The sequence below is a fragment of the Panthera leo genome, chromosome F3, assembly GCF_018350215.1.
Source record: "Panthera leo isolate Ple1 chromosome F3, P.leo_Ple1_pat1.1, whole genome shotgun sequence".
Lineage (NCBI taxonomy): Eukaryota > Metazoa > Chordata > Mammalia > Carnivora > Felidae > Panthera > Panthera leo.
In genome coordinates this window covers 20506054-20526295 of record NC_056696.1, presented here as the reverse complement: position 1 = coordinate 20526295, position 20242 = coordinate 20506054, and the positions used below count along the sequence as shown (strand labels likewise).

Below are 20242 nucleotides of genomic sequence, written 5' to 3'. Positions count from 1 at the left end.
TCCTCACCGGACACTGAATCTGCCAGAGGTTTGATCTTGAACTTCCCAGCCTCCAGAACTGTGAGAAATAAATTTGTTTCTTAGAAACTGCCTAGTCTACGGTGTTCTGTTCTAGCAGCCTGACTGGACTGACACACTGTGACTACTGCAAGACAACATGCAGATCAAGAAAAGGTCCTGAGAAAATAACTCAAGGTATGTGAACACCTAAATCTATAAAACTGACAAAAGAGACTGAAGAATTTAAAAGACTGAAGGGAAACCGGAAGAGTCAAGCATCATAAAAGCCCAGGGAAGAGAGCTCCCAAGAAGGGTGGACTGTCCATTACTGCAGATCGGTGTGTTAAAATATTAATAGTAGCCACTGGATATATGGACTGAGAGATAATTGAGACTTCGGTAAGAGTGATTTCAGCCACGAGGACAAAAATGAGATTGCCGTGATAATGAATGGGACGTGAGAGAGTGGAGACTAACTCGTGAAGTCTAACAGTGGAGAGGCGGCAACAGGAAATAGCCAGAGGGAGACATGAGGCTGAAATGTGGTTGAAGGTTGTTTTTTTTTTTTTTCTAATTAATCATTTTCTTCCCCTTAAACAATGAAGAAATAAATGGTAATAAATTCCAAAAGCTCAGAAGGATAGAGGGTGAAGAATATAAATATAGGTACCTTCCTCAATCTCCTGTAGAAAATCCTAATTGACAATAATAATAAACTGTAATAAAATATTAATAATTTTTGTGACCCCTTCTAAAAATTTTTATACAAAGACAACCAAATGTATACATGTACATTACACATACACACATATATGTGTATACACACATACACGCACACACACAAATGGGATTCTACCATACTTTTTTTTCCTTAAGAGTGTATTTTGGACTTCTGGCCATATTGGAACACATAGATATAATTTGCCTCTTGTTACTAACCATATGAAATTCCCTTACGTGGGCCTATGGTAGATCAGTAGTCCCTGATGATCAGGTAAGTTTTTTCTTCTTTTCTTTCTTTTTCTCTGACTACCACCCAGTTTCAAAAAGTATCTTAGTATACATATCTTTATGCACATGTGCATGTACTTATGGCTTAAATTTCCAGATGTGAAACTGCTAGATCAGAGAACACACACATTTAAAATTTTGATTCTGGTAAATTATGCTACAGAAAACATGGCATCAACGTAAACTCCTACCAGAGGTGCGTGTTTCTCTACCCTATCACCAAAATGGGATAGGGCTGAACTTGGAAAACTTTTGCCAGGATAACTGGTGAGGAATGGCACTTCATCACTGCCCTTGCACGCACTTCTTTAATTACGAGATTGAGACATCTTAATGTTTACTGGCAATCTCAATTCTCTTTTCTGTGAGTTACAAACTGCTATTTCGTGTTCCTAAACTTTTTCTCTGAATACATAAGTGGCACTTTGTATGTTAAGTAAATTCGTACTCTTCCTGTCATATTTATAATTAGTCCTCCCAGTTTATGCTTAGAAAGGATTCTTCAATTCCAAGATCATAAGAAAGCCAGCTGTATTAGTAGGCCTGGGTAGTTCAATTGGTTGAGCATCCAACTTTTCGGCTCAGGTCATGATCTCATGGCTCGTGGGTTCCAGCCCTGCATCGGGCTCTGTGCTGACAGCTCAGAGCCTGGAGCCTGCTTTGGATTCTGTGTCTCCCTGTCTCTCTGTCCCTCTCCCGCTTGCACTCGGCCTCTCTCAAAAATAAATGGGTGGGGCGGAGATGAAAGGAGTATAAAGGGAGCTGGATTTTTTTTTTTTTAATGTTTATTTACTTTTTCAGAGAGAGAGAGAAAACAAGCTGCGGAGGGGCAGAGAGAGAGGGAGAGAGAAATCCCAAGCAGGCTCTGCGCTGTCAATGTCAAGCCTGGCATGGGGCTTGAACTCACGAACTGTGAGCCGAAACCTAAGAGCCAGATGTTTAACTGACTGAGACACCCAGGCACCCCAGGGAGCTAGCTTTTTATTTCAACAAATTGTGGAAATATTATGACCACAAACTGACACATTTGTTATCACTGCGTGCTATTTTACTTTCACTAAAAGCTATTCTTTTGAGTATGTTTGTGTGCATGTATATATGTGTGATTTTTACCTTTCATTTTTCCTTCTCTCTCAATCATTTCCTCAGCAAGTTAGGATTCCTATGGACACGTGCAACACAGAGTATAATGGAAAAGGCACTCAACTAGGAGCCAAAAGCTCTATATATTTATGTCACTTCAAATCACTCGCTAGCTACATGTGATGTGGAACAAATAGTTCATTCTTTCTGAAACTTAGTTACCTCATTTGTAAAATGTGGATAATGATTTCTCTTCCTATACCTCATACAGTTATGGAGAATCAAATGTAATCACCTATGATTGCACAAACATCTCACAGACTACAGCACCGTACAAATGGGGCTATCATTGCCGACATGGGGCTTTTTCACAGCGATGAGTTCACCTTATGTAAAGTATTCATTTGGCTGAGATCAAGACAGTTAGTCTTCAAAATATTGTTTGCTGGAAGAATATGAAGACAGAAGGAAAAAATATACACAAACAACTTTTCTTTTTTAATAGAAGCATTCTAATGAATTTTAAAATGCTATCATGATACAATTGGATTGGATTTTAGTTCATAAAACTAAGGGATCCTTAATTGGCCCATAGCAGTAAACACTGGTAAGAGAAACTATAATCTACAGCTAGACTTATTAACAACCTGAAATCCAGTCATTTCTGAGGAATTGTCATCTCTCCAAGTATACCATATTGAAAAAGATTATTCTTCTTCTTTTATCTACAATTTGTTTGGACTCTTCGGTTTCAGGCCAACAAACATTAAGTTCCTTAATAAGACAGGCACTGTGCTGGGGGAAGAGGGCACAAAGGATGTTTGTACTCTTGAGGAGTTTCCAGGCTGCTGCACTAAGCAGAAATATGAAAAGATAAATACAGTAGAAAGTAGTAGTCCTATAACAGTCCCAAAAGTTTGGCCATTAGTGGGTACATGGGGTAGGTGCCTAGTTTAGGATGATATATGGGAAGAACAGGGCAAAGAAGTCCAAAGGCGTAGGATTCCTGATTTGGGTGCTGTTGGCATGAGTATGAATTAGAGCATGTTCTGAGTTATGACAAAGGACAGGGTGTAGGAACAGGAAATGGTATTTGGGATAGAGAGGGCGGCAAGATCAAAAGCACAGAAATACATAACAGTATGGTAAGTAAATGACAGACTTTTCATTGGAGTGGTAGGAGACAATGCTGAGAGTCAGGCATGGACAGGGCCATGTTGCACTTTGTGTGTTAGGCCAAAGACCACAGATGAATAAAAGTATTATATACATGTGATGAGATATTAGAATTGAGGTTTCAACTGAGACACAGACATAAAACAGATCTGTACGCTGAAGTCAAATACCAGACAAACTGTAGAACTTTACAAAGGAAATGTTTTGGAACCAGTTCTATGACCTTGATCCTCTCAGAACAAGACTATAAAAAGTGGTCAGAGTAAGGAGAAGGGAAAGGATTTTGCAAGAGAGAATTTTTGGAGAAAGCTGTGAGGCTCATCACCCTGCCTCCCACAAGGGTAGTCGATGCATACAGGGTGGCGTTTGATTCCATCTGGGACATCTAGATGATGAGAAATGACTAGCCGTTGGTGGCAGAACCCAAGAGGGCTGATGATTTTGGATTAGCCTGCACTCCTAGAGGTCTGTCAGGGCAAAGGATGTATGGATGTTTCCTGTGGACCAAAGGACTGGAAGGGTGAAGAGACCAGAAGAACAAGAATTCCCTCCTCAAAGTTCTGAAAGGAGTTTTAGGCAACACGTAAGATAGACGAGTACCTGCTAACCTCAAGGAAACCATAGGCAAGAGCGACTCAAAGACAAGACACCTGTGAAGAATTCCCCCAAGTACCCCATGATGGAGCGGTCAGCTTTGAACACTGGCCAGGCTCAGACAGCATTATGGAAGGTTAATAAAATAGTACTAGAACTTTCTTAGCCCCCTTTGCCTTCCTGTCTCCTCTTGCCCAGAGCCTGGAGGGCACCTAAAACCATGGTAAATAAGCTGGAAGAGAAGAGCAGATGAGGAGAGAAGTAAGTAATTTATAATATTTCCTTCTCCAGAGGAAGGCAGACTCCCTGTAACCGGCTTGGCTGGGAGAAGTATGAAGTTCTGATTAGTATCTGGGACTGAACACCAGTAAGTTCTGAGTCAAGACCTTCTATTTAAAGCAACCAAAGATTAAATAAACGGATTAGCAACATAAATATAAAAGCTCAAAATCATTAACACTTCTAGAAGGAAACGTAGGTGAAAATCTCTTGGGACGTAAACAACCCTGTAAACATTGCTGCTGGGAGTGTAAAATGGTTACAAACACCCTGGAAAATAGTTTGGCAGTTTCGCATATACTTAAACATGTGCTTACCATCCCACCCAGCAATTGCAGTCTTGTGCATTTACACCAGTGAAAACTTATGCATACGTGGCTTTTCTTCATGCGCACCTAGATGTTCTTCAGTGGGTGAATGCGCCCATGAACTCTGGTACATCCATACGATGGAATACTACTCAGCAATAACAAGGAACGAACTACTGCTAGATGCAACAACTTGGATGGACTTCAAGGGCATTCTATGCACTAAAAAAAGGCAATCTTAATTGGTTATATGCTATATGATTCCATTTATATAACATTCTTGAAATAGCAAAACTATAGAGCTGGAAAACAAATTAGTGGTTGCTAGAGGGCAGGGATGGGTGTGGGGAGGCGGGTATGACTGTAAAAAGGTACCAGAGGGAGTTCTTTTCTGGTAATGAAACAATTCTGTATCTTGATTGTGGTGGTGATTACACAAATCTATACGTAGGATTAAATTGCAAAGAACTATAAACACACACAAATGAGTGCGTATAAAAATTGGTGAAAATTAAATGAAGTCTGTGGTCCACTTAATAGTACTGTACCAAGATCAATGATCTGGTTTTGATATTATGGTACAGTTATAAGATATTGCTATTGGGGAAAGCTGGGGGAAGGGTTTGTAAAACTCCATATACTATTTTTACAATTTCTGGTGAGTATATAAATTCAAAGTAAAAAGTTAAAAAAAAATGGTTCTAAAAAGGAGAGACTCAAGAAGCTCAGCATATCGTTCCAAAGTCCCCCCTACAAATGAACACCACACTCAGCTTTTAGCTGTCTCCTGAAAATGAACAAGCAGTCTGCTTTAAAACCTCGCTTTGTCAGTGAGCCTCAGAATTGAGGACATTACTGCGAAAGTTTTCATTTGAGGGATGTTTGGAGGGGTTAGGAAAATTCTTCTCCACGTGTGTATCTTTACCTCAAGACTGGTCAATGTAAGCAGCCCTTTCAGAGCGAGGCTGGCAGCCCGGTGGGCAGTCAGAGCCCTGCAATGCCTGATAAGGCAGTATGACCACTGTTCTTCAGCATTTCCCACTTTTTTAAACTTTCTAAAATGCATGTGAAAGGTATAAATATCAGTCTTCTCCTGTCCCAACACCCTCCCACATGACATGGCTTTAATTTGAAAATGTTGCCAATATTGATTCTAGGAAATCACTTTACTGGCTTTTATCTGATTAGATGGCTTTGGAACTATGATGACTTTGTGACATCCTATTGATTTTGCCGCTAAAATGGTCCTCCCGTCGTGTCTTTGCCTCTTCGTTCCCAGTGTCACTATCCTCCTTACAGCCTCCATTACTTCTTACAATAGCTTTTTGCTAACTGGTTTCCCAAACTTAGTCTCTGCAAACCAAGTCATTTGAAATTCCATTCCTGGATTAATCTATACATAGCACAATTAGGTCACTTCCTTGCTCAAAAATGTTTAAAGGCTCCCCAGTGCTTATACAATAAAATCCAAACTTCTCAGTACGACATTCAAGGACTTCCCTGTATATGGAATGTTAGGTTGAGAATAATTTCCACCCAGAATTTTGAAGACCTTTCTCCACTGACTTCTGGTTTTCAACATTTCTATTGAGAAATACAATGCAATCCACCCACTCCTCCTCTTCATGTAACCTATTTTTTCTTTCCAGAAGCTTTTAAGATTTTTTAAGTCTTGGTGATCTGATATTTCTTGATGATGTGAATTGATATGTGTGTGTGTGTGTGTGTGTGTGTGTGTGTGTGTGTGTGCGCGCGCGCGTGCGTGTGCGTGTGTGTTGGGGGGGGTCTCTTATCTTTTTTTATTCACTGTGCAACAAATTTGGTGGTCTTTGTAACCTGCACATTAATGCTTGTGCAAAAACATTTTTTTAAATGTGTTTGAGAGTGACGGAGACAGTGTGAGCAGGGGAGGGGCATGGAGAGAGGGAGAGAGAGACAGAATCCCAGGCGGGCTCCATGCTGCTGCCTCAGGGCCAGACACTGGGCTCAAACCCACAAAACTGGGAGATCACGACCTGAACTGAAACCCAGAGCAGGACGCTCAACTGACTGAGCCACCCAGGTACCCCACCTGGACATTTATGTTTTCTGGTTTTGAGAAATTTTCTTGTGTTATTTCTTTAACAATTTCCTCCCCCCAAAATTTTCTATGTTCTCTTTTACTAGCATCTTCTGGGTTGATTTTTTCAATTTCTGTCCCACTTTCTGGGAGAGTGACTTGACTTGAGATTTTATATTTTTAATTTCCAAGCTCTCTTTCTTGTTCCTTTGATGTTCCTTTTCTTATAACATCTTGTTAATGTTTCATAGATGTACACTCTTATCTTCTGAAAACATTATGCTTTAAAGGTGTTTTTGGCTCTGTGCAGAACAGGCTCTGTTCTGTATCTTCTGGGTTATTTTTTTTCTCCCTCCTATTTGTTTGTTTTGCTCTCTTTCATGTTGGAGACTTTCCTCCAATATCTGGAGATTCTCGGTGATCTGTTTATATTTAATAGCAAAGCAGAAGCCCCAGTCGCCTAATGGATAAGGCATTGGCCTCCTATATTTAATAGCAAAGCACTGAACAGCATAATGGCAGCTTTGCACACTGGAGCTGATAGACTAATGAGGTTCACTGTAGAGTATTTCCTGGTCAGCTGCTTTTTTTTCTTTTTTCTTTTTTTGATAATTTAACGTCTTTATTGAGATATGATTCACATACCATAAAATCTATCATTTAACGTATATAGTTTTCAGTATATTCAGATTTATGCAATTATCACCACAATCTACACTTAAAACACTTTCATCACTCCAAAAAGAAGCCTCACGTCCATCAGTGGTCATTCCTCATTCATCCCTTCCCCCACCTTATATCCCCAGCCTCTGGCAACCACTAATCTACTGTCTCCATAGATTTGCTTATTCTGGGCATTTCATAAATGGAATCCTACAATACATGGTCTTTTGTGATGGTCTTTTTTACTCAGCATAAGGTTTTCAAGATTTATCCATGTTGTAGCATGTACCAGTACGTCATTCCTTTTTATGATTGAATAATCCATTTGGCCCTTGAACAACCCAGGTTTGAATTATGCAGGTCCACTTATAAGTGGATTTTTTTTTCAGTAAATACAGTAAATACATTTATAGTACAGGACTGTAAATATACTGTCTCTTCCTTAGGATTGTAACATTTTCTTTTTTCTAGTTTACTTTATTGTAAGAATAGAGTATATGATATATGCAACATACAAAATACGTTAATTGACTGTTTATGTTACCAATAAGGAATCTGACCAACAGCAGGCTATTAGCAGTTAAGTTTTGGGGGAGTCAAAAATTATATATGGATTTTCAACTGTGCAAGGTTGGGGGGAGGTGGTCAGCATACCTAACTCCTGTGTTGAGTTCAAGGGTAAACGGTAATGCATTGTATGGATACATCATGTTTTGTATATTCATTCATCAGTTGGTGGACATTTGGGTCATTACCACTTTATGGCTATTATAAATAATGTTGCCACGAACACTCCATGTACAAGTTTTTGTGGTGACATGTTTTCATTTTTCCTGGATATACTCATGAGTGGAATTATCAGAGAGGATTGTAATAGGGGAACACAAATGTTGTTATCTGCAGGTTTTTTTTTTTTTCTTTTTACCTGGATTGGTTCAGTTTCTCACATTTGCTATGTGATAAATGTAACCCTGACTGTTGGCCTTCTAGAGCTGGGTGAGAGCTGAATCATTCCAGACTTCTGGAGGCAGGTGAGTAAATCAGTCTCCTTCTTTTATTAGAGACGGTTTTCCTGATGTCTATTTCTCCCTCCTTCCTGAATAACAGACTCTTGCATTTTTGGGGACAATGATGTATCAGGTATAACATTTCTCAGCCTCTCTTGCAGAAAGAGACGGCAATGAGACACAAACAGAAGTCACTGGATGGGATTTCAGGAAAACTGCTTTAAAGGGTATTAACTTAGCTGGAAGACAGGTGCCCTTTTATGATGCCTAAAACATGGATGCTATGGCTGAAGCTTCAGTAGTTACAATGTACCCATAAAGAGAGCTTTGAAGACCCTGGGGATGGCAAAGGAAAAAGCTCACAAACAGCCCTGGTCCCTTAGCCCTGGACGGCCCACCTTCAGATTCTTTTAGGTGAGGAAGAAGTAATTTCACCCATTTAAGCCATTACTATTTTGAGTATCTGTTAACTACGAGCTGATCTGAATCCTAAGTGATACAATTTTAGGATTTCATTCTGTCGGCAACTACACCTGGTCTTCCCCGAATTTTAAGTCACCTGTCACTGTTTTCTCCTTGTCCCATCAAAGATGGAGTTCCTGTTTCTGTTCCTTATAGTGAATAATTTTTAAGACATAAAAGCCAGCAGCTTTTTACCTACCAACTTCAAAACTGGAATTTTACCTGTCCAATCTTATTTCCTTCCTTTCCAATTTACACACCATCAACTAATCAATATTTCTCTTCAAGCTCCATAATTTCCTACTGTCTGCTTTTGCTCATTATTTCCATTCTGAGAAAAGCTCTCTCCCTGTGTCTAAGTTCAAATTATACGTGTTCCACTCATAGGCCACTGCCCTGTAAAGTCGTTCCTGAATATCCAGCAGAAGTAGTCTCACCTCACCTGTACCATTTCTTCCTGGATATTTACTTCTTTTATTGGACTTTCCTGAGGTTGGGGGCCATGTCTTTAGATCTCTACATTCCTTTGTAGCACACAGCTTTCTAATGTGTACCTAACGGTCACATATCACGGATGTTACTATATACCAAGAGATTTGGTTTTTAGGGGCACCTGGGTGGCTCAGTTGGCTAAGCGTCTGATTTCAGCTCAGGTCATGATCTCCTGGTTCCAGAGTACAAGCCCTGTGTTAGACTTCTATGCTGACAGCTTAGAGCCTGGAGCCTGCTTCAGATTTTCTGTCTCCCTCTCTCTCTGCCCCTCCCCCACTTGTGTTTTCTCTCTCTCTTTCTCTCTTTCTCCCCCGAGAATAAACATTAAAAAAAAGAAGAAATTTAGCTTTTAGAAATATTGTCAAAGCTTCACTTTTTATACCTGTGCCCCGCAACTTCACAAAGGAAATTCTTAGTTTACGGATTATTAGAAATTGATCCAAAAAGCAACACTGATACCAAATTCGACCACAGCCTTACAGCAGTGTTTGTAACTAGTAGATCATTGGCGAGATGAGCCTGGGGCCATGAGGATCTTTTAGATCAAGTCTGCATGTTAAAATACCCTATGGTATTTTACAGAGAAAAGCTTACTTGTCATATGTAGGAAAACTCATTTAAAATGGTGTCTCTGCCATCTTAAAGTAGTAACTTAGACCTCGTGAGAATAATTTTATCTTCTTAAAATGCTATGAGTACAGATAAGTTTTGTGGTAATCAAAAACCTTGAAGAATTCAACATATCTTGATCACTACTACATTATTCTCTGATACCTGTAGATAGAATCTCTCTTCCTTTTGAAAAGGGGGTGGAGAGATAAAGTGATTTGCACAGCATCGTAATGAGAAATGTAATGAGAAACAGATCCCTGGCTTTTTCACTGTTCTGGTCAAATTTGGCCAGGTAAGCCACAAAGAAAAAGATGGGCATGTTAGACCAAATGAAGATCTAAAACTTCTATATAATTTAGGGACATGATTTTTAAAAGATAAACAGACCAGAGGAAAAATTTTAGCAACATGCGTAATAGTGGCTTATGATCCCTAGGAAAAAAAAAAAAAAAAAAAAAAAGGACAAAATGGTACAGTAGAAAAATGAGCAAAGCAATAAATAAACAAGTCATAGAATAAGTGAAAAGATATTCATTCAACTTATTAGACATTAGGCAGACACAAATTAAAACAAAAAACTACATCCCCCTTCACTCACTTTTTTTTGAGAAGCAGTATAGCATAAAGTTTAAGACTCTGGACTCTAGAGACAGACTTCTTGGATTCGAAACATAGTTCTGCCATTTTCTAACCTTGTGCAATTTCATAATTTCTCTGTGCCTCAGTTTTCTCATCTTCATAATGAGGTCATTACAGTAACTACCTCATGGGATGGCTGTGATGATCAAATGAGTTAGCTTATGTAAAATGCTTAGAACAGGGTCTTAGCACATTGTAAATACCATGTAGGTGTTTATGATGACTATTTATTCCATCATATCGACTCAACGTACAATGCTGTTTAAAAGATAAAAGTAATCCTGATCTGTTGGTGGAAATGATAATTGCTATAGCTTTTTTGAAGGACAATTTGATTACGTGCATCTACTCTACCTGGTAGTTCTACTTCAGAAATCTGACTTAATCACATAAGGATAAAAAACGTATATGTTCAAAGATGTCCATTACATCTCTATTTTGTGCCCCACGGAGGGAAACAGTTAAAATATCCACACAGAAGTGAAATATATGTTACAAAAAACGAGCATACGAAGAAGACAGCTGTTAAAATAATGTAGATTTACACGTACTGACACAAAAGTTGTCCAAAATATACTGAAAAGTTAATCACAAAAAAATGTGTAATATGATCCCATCGCATATGAAAATAAGTAAAACATATATATGTATTTTTAAAAAAATTTTTAAAGTTTATTTGAGAGAGAGAGAGAGAGAGAGAGAGAGCAAGCACACATGAGTGGGAGTGGGGCAGAGTGAGAGAGGAGGAGAGAGAAAATCCCCAGCGGACTCTGCACTGTCAGCCCCGCATGGGGCCGGAACCCAGGAACCGCGAGACCATGACCTGAGCCGAAATCAGGAGCTGAATGCCCAACTGACTGAGCTACCCAGGTGCTCCATGTGTATGGATTTTTAAAGTGGTTTGAAAGTATACAAACTGTTAATGAGGTTATTTATAGGGGGCGCTGGGGAAGGTGAAGGGCGACTTCAGCTTTTTGATCTGTATTTATGTACTAACACTTTTTAAAAGAAAGACATGTATTTTACTGCACAATTTAAAAACTGAAAAAAAGGGCTGGTTACTAGGTTTGCCTAGAGTTTCTATGGATTTGATATAAGAACAGAAATGCTCTGCTACTGAGATTTAGACACTATATACCATTTTGGATGAAATGGCCGGACTTTGGCAATTGATGAACACAACCCAAGAAAACCAGGGTCTTTGAAAGAATCTTTGGTCACACCTATAAGGGCACCAATTCAAAGAACTCATAGAAGAAGTGAAAAGATAATATCTGGTACCTCAGTTGTATTTACCTGCATCTCCAGATGACCTGAAGACAAAAGAGCCTGTTTTTGTTTTTTTCTTAAACTGTAATACATCCAAACTCTAGTGAGTATATCACTATATGGGAAAAATAAAGTTTTTGAAAAATTTCTGTTTGGGAAACTTTTATAATTCAAGTGGATTTGAAAAATACAAATATTTGAGATTAATGAGCACCTTTTTATTATGCTGTATTTGAGACACAAAGATACTACCACTGACTGAAGCAGGACGGCGAGGCAGGCCCGCATGATGGATTTAGGTCACTGGAAAGGCTGAAGTACACTAGCTGTATAACAGCAGGATCAGAGACTTTAGGAGAATACAATCTCTTAGTAACTCAACCCAAGCATTCTTTTAGGTTACCTAAAGCAAAATGGAATGGGAGGGAACACTGTGAAATTAAAGTGAAATTTAGTGCAAGTTTACAAAATAAAGTGCGCCTATAAAAAAATCTCTCATCTCCCACGTATATGCATAATGCTGCAGAGTTTAAGGCAGTGGCTACTGGATGGGGGGTATTTTAGAGGCCGCATGACATCGCTGTTCTTAAAAGCCAATATTCTGAAAAAAAAAAAAAAGTCACTCCATTTTCTTGAGACTTATTTAGAAAACGTTTTTAATTCTTAGAATGATGGAAGTTGTAAAATAATAGGAAGAAAAAAATAGGAAAAGCAAAAATCAGCTTTTTTTTGGTTACCTTAAAACAAAGAGGTGTGAAGGAGATGATTAACAATGCAATTACACAGTAAATTGGACAGAGTTGCAAATTTCACAGAGTAACTCTAAAGGGGTTCGGGGATAAGAAGAGCTGATATAGCAGTAGCCTCTCATCAAGTCAGGATGGGGGACAACTTACTTCATCTATAAAAAAGAAGAGTAATTTTCTGCCTGGTAAATCTATAATCTGCCATTACAGAGACTGTAATCTTTATTTGTAATGTGGGTAACTGAAAATAATGGACTTAGTGAAAGGAAAAAAAAACCAGTAGACATTAAGAGTATCAAATACAAAAGGCAAACATACTCCACTCCTTACTAGCTGTGTGAACTTGGGCAAGTTTCTCAATCTCTTTTGCCTTAGTTCCTCATGTGTAAAATGAGGATAATAAAAGTATCTAAGGTTATATTACATGAGAGACTACATTAAAAATGCTTGGCATGTAGTAGGCATTCGATAAATGTAAGTGATGGTGGTGATGTGTCAGGATACAGCAAGCACCATTTCCTAAATTTTGAACAATGTGCCCTGGTGCACATTCAATGATTTTATTTATTTATTTATTTATTTATTTATTTATTTATTTATTTATTTATTTATTTTTAATTTTTTTTTTAACGTTTATTTATTTTTGAGACAGAGAGAGACAGAGCATGAACAGGGGAGGGGCAGAGAGAGAGGGAGACACAGAATCGGAAGCAGGCTCCAGGCCCTGAGCTGTCAGCACAGAGCCCGACGCGGGGCTCGAACTCACGGACCGTGAGATCATGACCTGAGCCGAAGTCGGACGCTTAACCAACAGAGCCACCCAGGCACCCCTCACATTCAATCATTTTAGAAGGTTGTTGTCCCTAGTGAGCTATGCATTTGAGGGTTACTCAAGCTGACAGTCCTAAGAATCAAAATATTCCTTTTCATTCAGGTCTTCTAGGTGTGACTGCAAACCAAGACAACTGGTTCCAAATGCTGTACACAAAGAACAATGCAGCAGGGAACAGCACGGACTTGAGCCAAATTGCTCAAGTTCAAATAACATTTTTGCTTTTTACTGAGCTCTATGACCTTGGGCAAGATTACTTAATCTCTGTGCCTCAGATTCTTCATCTACAAAGTGGTGATAAGAATATCTTACAGGGTAACTATAAAGATTGAACAAGATAATGTATATAAAGTGGCTGGTTCAGCGCTCAGAACATGTTTGCTACTGTCACCATCATCATCCCTATCGTCTGTCATTTTACAAAAGAAAGATACATCTCCAACCACTAGAATTTGATTCTACAGAAACAGCATTTCAATTCGCTCTTAATTTCCAATATTATAAGATTCTTAAACTGGCTGGGCATTTGAGTCAACACTTTGTAAACCGCCTCAATATGAGCAAGACAAAACACAAAGAAACAAAAAACAACAAACAAAAAAACCCCGCAGACAAAATGAGTCAATTGTAGTATTAGATCTTTCCAATTGTCATTGATGTAAAGTTAGAGAAGGCCAAAAATGCCTTATCAAAACCCACTGTAGAACTGCTTTTTCCGTTTAAAAACAAAAAAACCACACTGCTTTTCCTGCTTCAAGCAAGCTAACTTCCTACCTGTCATCCGTGTTACGAAGGGATGGAAGCCGAAAGCTCGTGTTTCTGTCAAGCTTTGATTGGCTTTTGGTCCTCTTGATGGAGCCTTTCAGGCGCTTGCTGAAGAACCCCTAGAACGAAAAGGCAGAAAGTGATGGGAGAGAAAACCTTAATAGCGCCTTGCTGTCTTCTTACTGCTTTGTACCGATTTTGAAAAGAATGTTATAATGGAGACCAAAAAAATTTAATGCCCTATAAAATGCCCATTTTATAATGGAGACCAAAAAAATAATCCAGCTTTTAATTTTTTAATTTATAAATAATAGTTGCTTGAAACTACCTGGTAATGGGACAAATTTTTTTTTCTTCTAGGCTAACTGGGATAATTAAACTTTTTGATAACACTTAACTTCTTGTCTCTTGGTTTCTATACCAGCTATGGTAGAGAAACATCTAATTTTGATAACAGATTTTTAAAAACAAAACAAGGTAACAGAAAAATATACTCCTTTCTATGAGGCAATTCAATAGAAAAGGCATCTGGTAATTAATTTCCTGAATTAAATTAAGAGAAAACAGGAAACGAGAATAGCATATGCAAGAGCCCTGAGGTGAGAAGGTACTTAGGACATTAAAGGAATTTTAAAGAATATGCTGATAGTGAGAAGAAGCTTTATACTAAGAGCTGCCAAAAAACCTCCAAAACCGAAAATAAAACACCAAACCAACACCAAAACCAACACCAACCAAACCAAAACCAAAAATCAAACCAAAAAAAAAAAAAAAAAAAAAAAAAAAAAAGAGTTATGTAATTAGTACAAGGTAATATGTTGGTGGTCTCAAAAGTTGTTAAAATTTGGTCTATGTCACCTTTGTATGTTATTTGTAAACTTAAGTTTCAAATGTAGGTAAACTATCTTAAAATGAAATGTGAAATACTTCATAAACGAAATGTCATTTATGAAACTGTTGAAACATCTAGACTTCAGGAGAACAAAGCATTTTATAGTTTTTGACCACTGCCTCCCTCCTGCCACTTTCACCAAACTATCTAGAGCTCCTTGAATATTTTCCCAGTCTTAGCACCTACTAAACAATCAGCAGCCAATAAAGTGTGTTGAATAATAGAACAAATGCACGCATGAATGGGGATAGCCACTACTTTCAAGTAATAATTCTATTGTTGGCAGATGAAAGGACATCTTATGTCTTGAGAAAAAGTTGTAATTCAAAGAAAAGTATGTTAATGCTGGGAAAATGACTAATCACCTTGAGATGAATACTGTCCTGTAGGGGTTATGTACAGTAAACATTTCCATCAGGGAGAAAAAGAAATACGGGGTCAAGATCAGCACGCCAAATCTTTTATACTCTTTTAGTTATCACCAAAGCCTACTGTTTTGGCTGAAGACTGTATTAATCAAGATATTCGGGATTACGTTTATCTAATACACTCACAATCTAAGTAGTATGAGACGTGTAACATGACTATCTGTGAGCAGGTCAACTAACAGAGATGGGGGTTTGGCTCTGTGCTGCCCTCACTCAGGGACTTAGGCTAAGGCAGGCTCCTTCTCTGTGCATCTATACCTGCTTCAGGAGGATAAAGGAAATGTGACAAATTATGTACTAGTTCTTAAAGCTTCATGTCACTTCTGGTCTCATTTCATTGGACAAAAAAGTCACATGACCGCACCTAATTTTTGTGGGGAAAGGATCTATAATTGTATCACGTATCCAGAAAGAAAACTGGAAATATTTGGTGAATAGTAATGTGGACTACCACAGCGGTTACCCACGCCAAGTATTTTGCAAACACACAGGCATTGGTCCTTCCATTAGAGAAAAATGGAAACAAACTTATTTGAATCAGAAGTAAAACCATTTAGCTGCCTGAAAAAAACACTTAGATGTTATTTCTTGTTATTCTTGTAGCCCAAAGAATAAGGGTGAAAATTCCCTAGGCAGTTTTTTATTATAGGAGCATAGAGGTTGACTGGAAGAAAGAAAACAAGAAAACAAAAAAATTTTTTAAGTACTATATATATTTTTTTAAGATTTTATTTTTAAGTGCATGCTGTACTGAGTCAGCTGGGGCCCCCGGAAGCACTATATTTCTTAGGGACGGGCATTTGTCTGGTCTTCTGTACAATCTTAGCATTGTAGTTAGGGAAAGTCACTGTCATTTGTTCTCCAAGGCAAAGGCTTTACTTACTACTTATCATGATTTAATCAAGATGAGTCACCACATTTGCTCAGAAATGTGGTCTGCAAAAAGGACCTAGAGTCTATAGGATTCTATTAGGATTGTGTATGGTTGATTCAAAAGCCACTGGCCTAAGTTGAGATTTGGCTCAAGGACCTGCCCAAATGCCATATGTAAATATATTTCTAACAAAAATACAGTTAGGCAGTTGAGTGAGAATACATACTAGCAGATGTTTGCTTACATGGTACTTTATCTTTTTGTGCCACTTACTATACTTCTTGTTTTAATCCATTTATTTAGTAAATATTTGTTTTATGTCTATTTGTCATAAAGTACCATACCAAGTACTGTAAGGGAATCAAAGACAAAATAAACACAAACTCTGTCCCCAAAGAGCTTATAGTTTAATATGGGATTTGGAAACTACACATATATAAATATATATGACACAATTAGGGAGGTAAGTGTTCTCAATGTCTGGCATATTTAATCAACATAATAAAAATTAACTATCATATTTCTTTTAATCTAGGACACCAATGATTGTTAAGTCACACTATTATTTTATGTACACTAAGAAAAAGGCTGACAATTAAACTATAACATGATGCCTAATCTCTTAGAACTTTTATTTTGTATCAAGAAAGTTTTTCAAAGACTTACTTAGGCAGGTTTTTATCATATAGTGCATAGTGTATACATAAAAAGAATAAATGCAAAATAAACTAGCTTCTTCATTCTTCTGAACTACTTTTTGACTTAGAGTAGTTGTCCATGTTTTTCCACAGAATATTATCATGTAGTCTTTCAAGAATGTTGATGACAAACAGAGTGTCTTAGAAGAATAACTTACAGAGATGTTAAAATGTGAGAAAATACACATCTTAGAATTGATAATATGGTATTATGTTAGAGAGGTACATAGGAAACAATTTCAGGATTTCAGAGAAAGAAGAGGTTATATCATCCAGAGAAATAAGGAGACGTTATATAGAAGAAGTGCAATATGCTAGGTCCTGATGAGTAGACAGGATCTGGGTTTGGGGGTTGCTGAGGAGCAAGGCAGCATCACAGGAGAAAGGGCTACAGAAAAATGGAGCCATGTAAAGAGCTGGCAAAGAACAAAACGGGTGCCCCTTAGGTAGACTCAGTCTGGCCAGTATATGATTAGGAGTAGCGAGAAATAAGGTTGGAAAGGTGGATCGTCCACCTATTAATGCATAATTATCGCTCCCATTGGCCCTTAAACTTTCGAGGGAAGGGGTAATGCTATACCTATCTTAACATCTGCCACAGTGTCTAAACTGTAGTAAGCACTCAATATATATGTGAAATTATGGTTGTTCTGGGAATACAGGTAAGGGAAATTTTAAGACAGCCCAGAGTGGTCAGTAATATTTCATTCTGTTTTTATCTCCTTGATATAACTGAAACATGGTTTTCACTGAAAATATTGTTTAGCTTAGGCTATAAAGGTTGGTCTGGTGTCAGTCTATTCAGCCAGGTGGTCTCCCACATGTTCAGGGAGATCACATAGTTGAATGGATGCCACTAAAAACTCGCCATCTCCATACTAGTCCCAGCTTCTACTATGCCTCTGTCTTGGACCAACTACGCAGTGAGCCAGCCTTCCAATGACACTACCCCTCCTAGGAAACCTCAGAGTGTATGGCATGCACACTTGCCTGCTGCCCCTTCTGAGCGATTCCTTAGGCACAGATCACTATCCTTTGCACCAAGCAGCTCTTCGGCCTGACTATAGCTAACCGGACCAAGGATGGACACCTGACCTAAAGGTACCAAGAGGGGGCTGGGTAAGAGTTTTGCCTTATGGTATCACCTGGTAGCTACTAAATACTCTAGGCTGATTCCTGGTCATTCCCTGCTTCGTACTTTACCCTCCAGCAACCCTAGAAGCCTGTAATTCTCTACACTCACCATGCATCGCTGCTACGGCTCATATCCCTCCCTCTTCCCTGGCTAAGTCATCCTTTCAGACTCAGCTAAGGCATGAGATCTTCCAGCGTGTCTTTTTTGACATGTACCACCTGGCTCTAGATGAGGTGGCCATTCTCTGTGCTTCAGAGGAATCCAATTACATACAGCGAGCCTTACATTTAGCACACGGCATGTCCACTTATGTGTCAACAGCCCTCCCTCTAAACGCTGAACTCCTCAGGGCAGGGACTACACAATCTTTGCCTTCCCAGGGCAGGTCCGATACCAGGCATTTGGCAGGGGTTCAATAAATATCAACAGAACTGAAATAAAATGGGCAGTGAAATGAGTAAAAGCCATTGTGGAGTTTTTGATACAACTGCCACTGCAGAAAGAGCGGGCAACTCTGAATCAAAGTGTGGCTTCAAATTCTAGCTCCAATTTCTCCTATTGAGTGACTTTGAGTAAGTTGCAACTTCCAAGTTTCAGATTTCTTACCTGTCAAACGAGGAATAAAAAAACCCTCTTCCTAGGGCCATTCCAGAGAATAAGATAACTGAATGGAAAAGCACTTTTAAAATAATGGAAAATGGGTACCTATAAGTATTAACTTCATCTGAGTCTAGGGAGAGAGACTACTGGGTAGGCTAGGTGGAATCATGGCTTTTCCTCTTAGAAACTACCACATCACAGGAAGGGAAGGAAACTAGAAAGAAGTTCCACAAATGGCAGGGATTTGGGCCGTTTTGTTCAGTGGCAGATGCCAGTACGTACAGGGATACCTGGTACATCCTAAGTGATCAATTAACATTCGTTGACCGAACGAATTTACTGAAGGCTTCCTGGATATGAAGCACTGCTAAGTGCTTTCTAGTAGTTCCAATACTGTTCAGTCGGCACAATGACTCCACAAAATAGATATTCAGCAGCTTGCTTTAGGTAACACAGTTTATAGATGAGGAGTCAGGATTTAAACCCAGTATTCTGCTAACATGTAAAAAGTTTCATTCATTCACATACTTACTGAGCACCGTTTATTGGCCACATGCTTGAGGCACCTGAGCTCGATCAGTGAACAAAACAAACAAAAATCTTTGCCTTCATTAAGCTTCATACATTAGTGGAAGGAGACAGACAATAAACAAAGGACATAAGAAATTAGTAAAAGACAAGGGCTACAGAAAAATAGAGCCACGTAAAGAGCTGGGAATATAAAGTGGTCATGATAGGCCTTATGGAGAAAGATTACACTGACTAAAGATTTGACGGGGGAGAGCCTCAGACCTCAGAAGGGAAAAGCATTCCAGGCAACAGGAATGGGATGGGCAAAGGCTTTAAGGCAGAAGAACTCACGGTATGAGGAGAGCCAAGAAGTCAGCGCGGCTGGAGAGGAGGAAGTGGAATGGGAGGGGTTGTGGGAAATGAGGAAACAGAGGGAGCAGTGCTGGTCCCAGTCGTGAGGTGGGTGGGCAGATCCTCCGGGCCACTGTAAGGACCTTTTTTTTTTTTTTTTTTTTTACTGTTTATTTATTTTTGAGAGAGAAATGAACGTGACCCCGGGAGGTGCAGAGGGAGAGAGGGAGACAGAGAGGATCCAAGGCGCACTCTGTTCTGACAGCAGACAGCCTGGTGCGGGGCTCAAACTCACAAACCGCGGGCTCATGACCTGAGCTGCAGTCAGATGTTCAACCGACTGAGACACCCAGCACCCCAGCACCATGGGACCTTACCTTTTACTCTGATTTCTAAGGAAAGCAACAATGAGAGACAAGACCCATCAAAGCAGTCGCAAATAAGCAACCATTTGTTTTTCTGAGAGGACTAACTTTACCTATGAAAACAGAAATGTGTACTGATTTAACATGGTTTTGAGCAAGAATGTGTGCCATGTGAACAGTTCATTTTCTTCACCAACAGCAGATCACCTACCCAGAGCTGGTATACACAGAAAGTGTCTGACTTCTCCCAGGTCAAACAGCTGCCAGGAGGCAGAGTACAACCTCAAGCCCAGGCAGCCTGAGTCCAGAACCCTGGCTTTTTAACCTCTATGCTACCCTGACTCTCCACATTCTTATTCCTCTTCAAGATACTCCGGGCACTAGGATATAAT

At 39.0% G+C, this 20242-nt stretch overlaps 1 protein-coding gene across 6 annotated transcripts in view; it reads right to left on the bottom strand.

The window, feature by feature from the left end:
• The window catches only part of RASAL2 (RAS protein activator like 2), a 348451-nt gene that overhangs the window by 44398 nt on the left and 283811 nt on the right, over positions 1–20242 (bottom strand). For all 6 annotated transcript variants that reach the window (XM_042925859.1, XM_042925862.1, XM_042925863.1 and 3 more), the window contains one exon: positions 14007–14116. In XM_042925859.1, coding sequence (XP_042781793.1) covers positions 14007–14116 — 110 coding nt within the window. The remainder of the gene's footprint in view (positions 1–14006; positions 14117–20242) is intronic.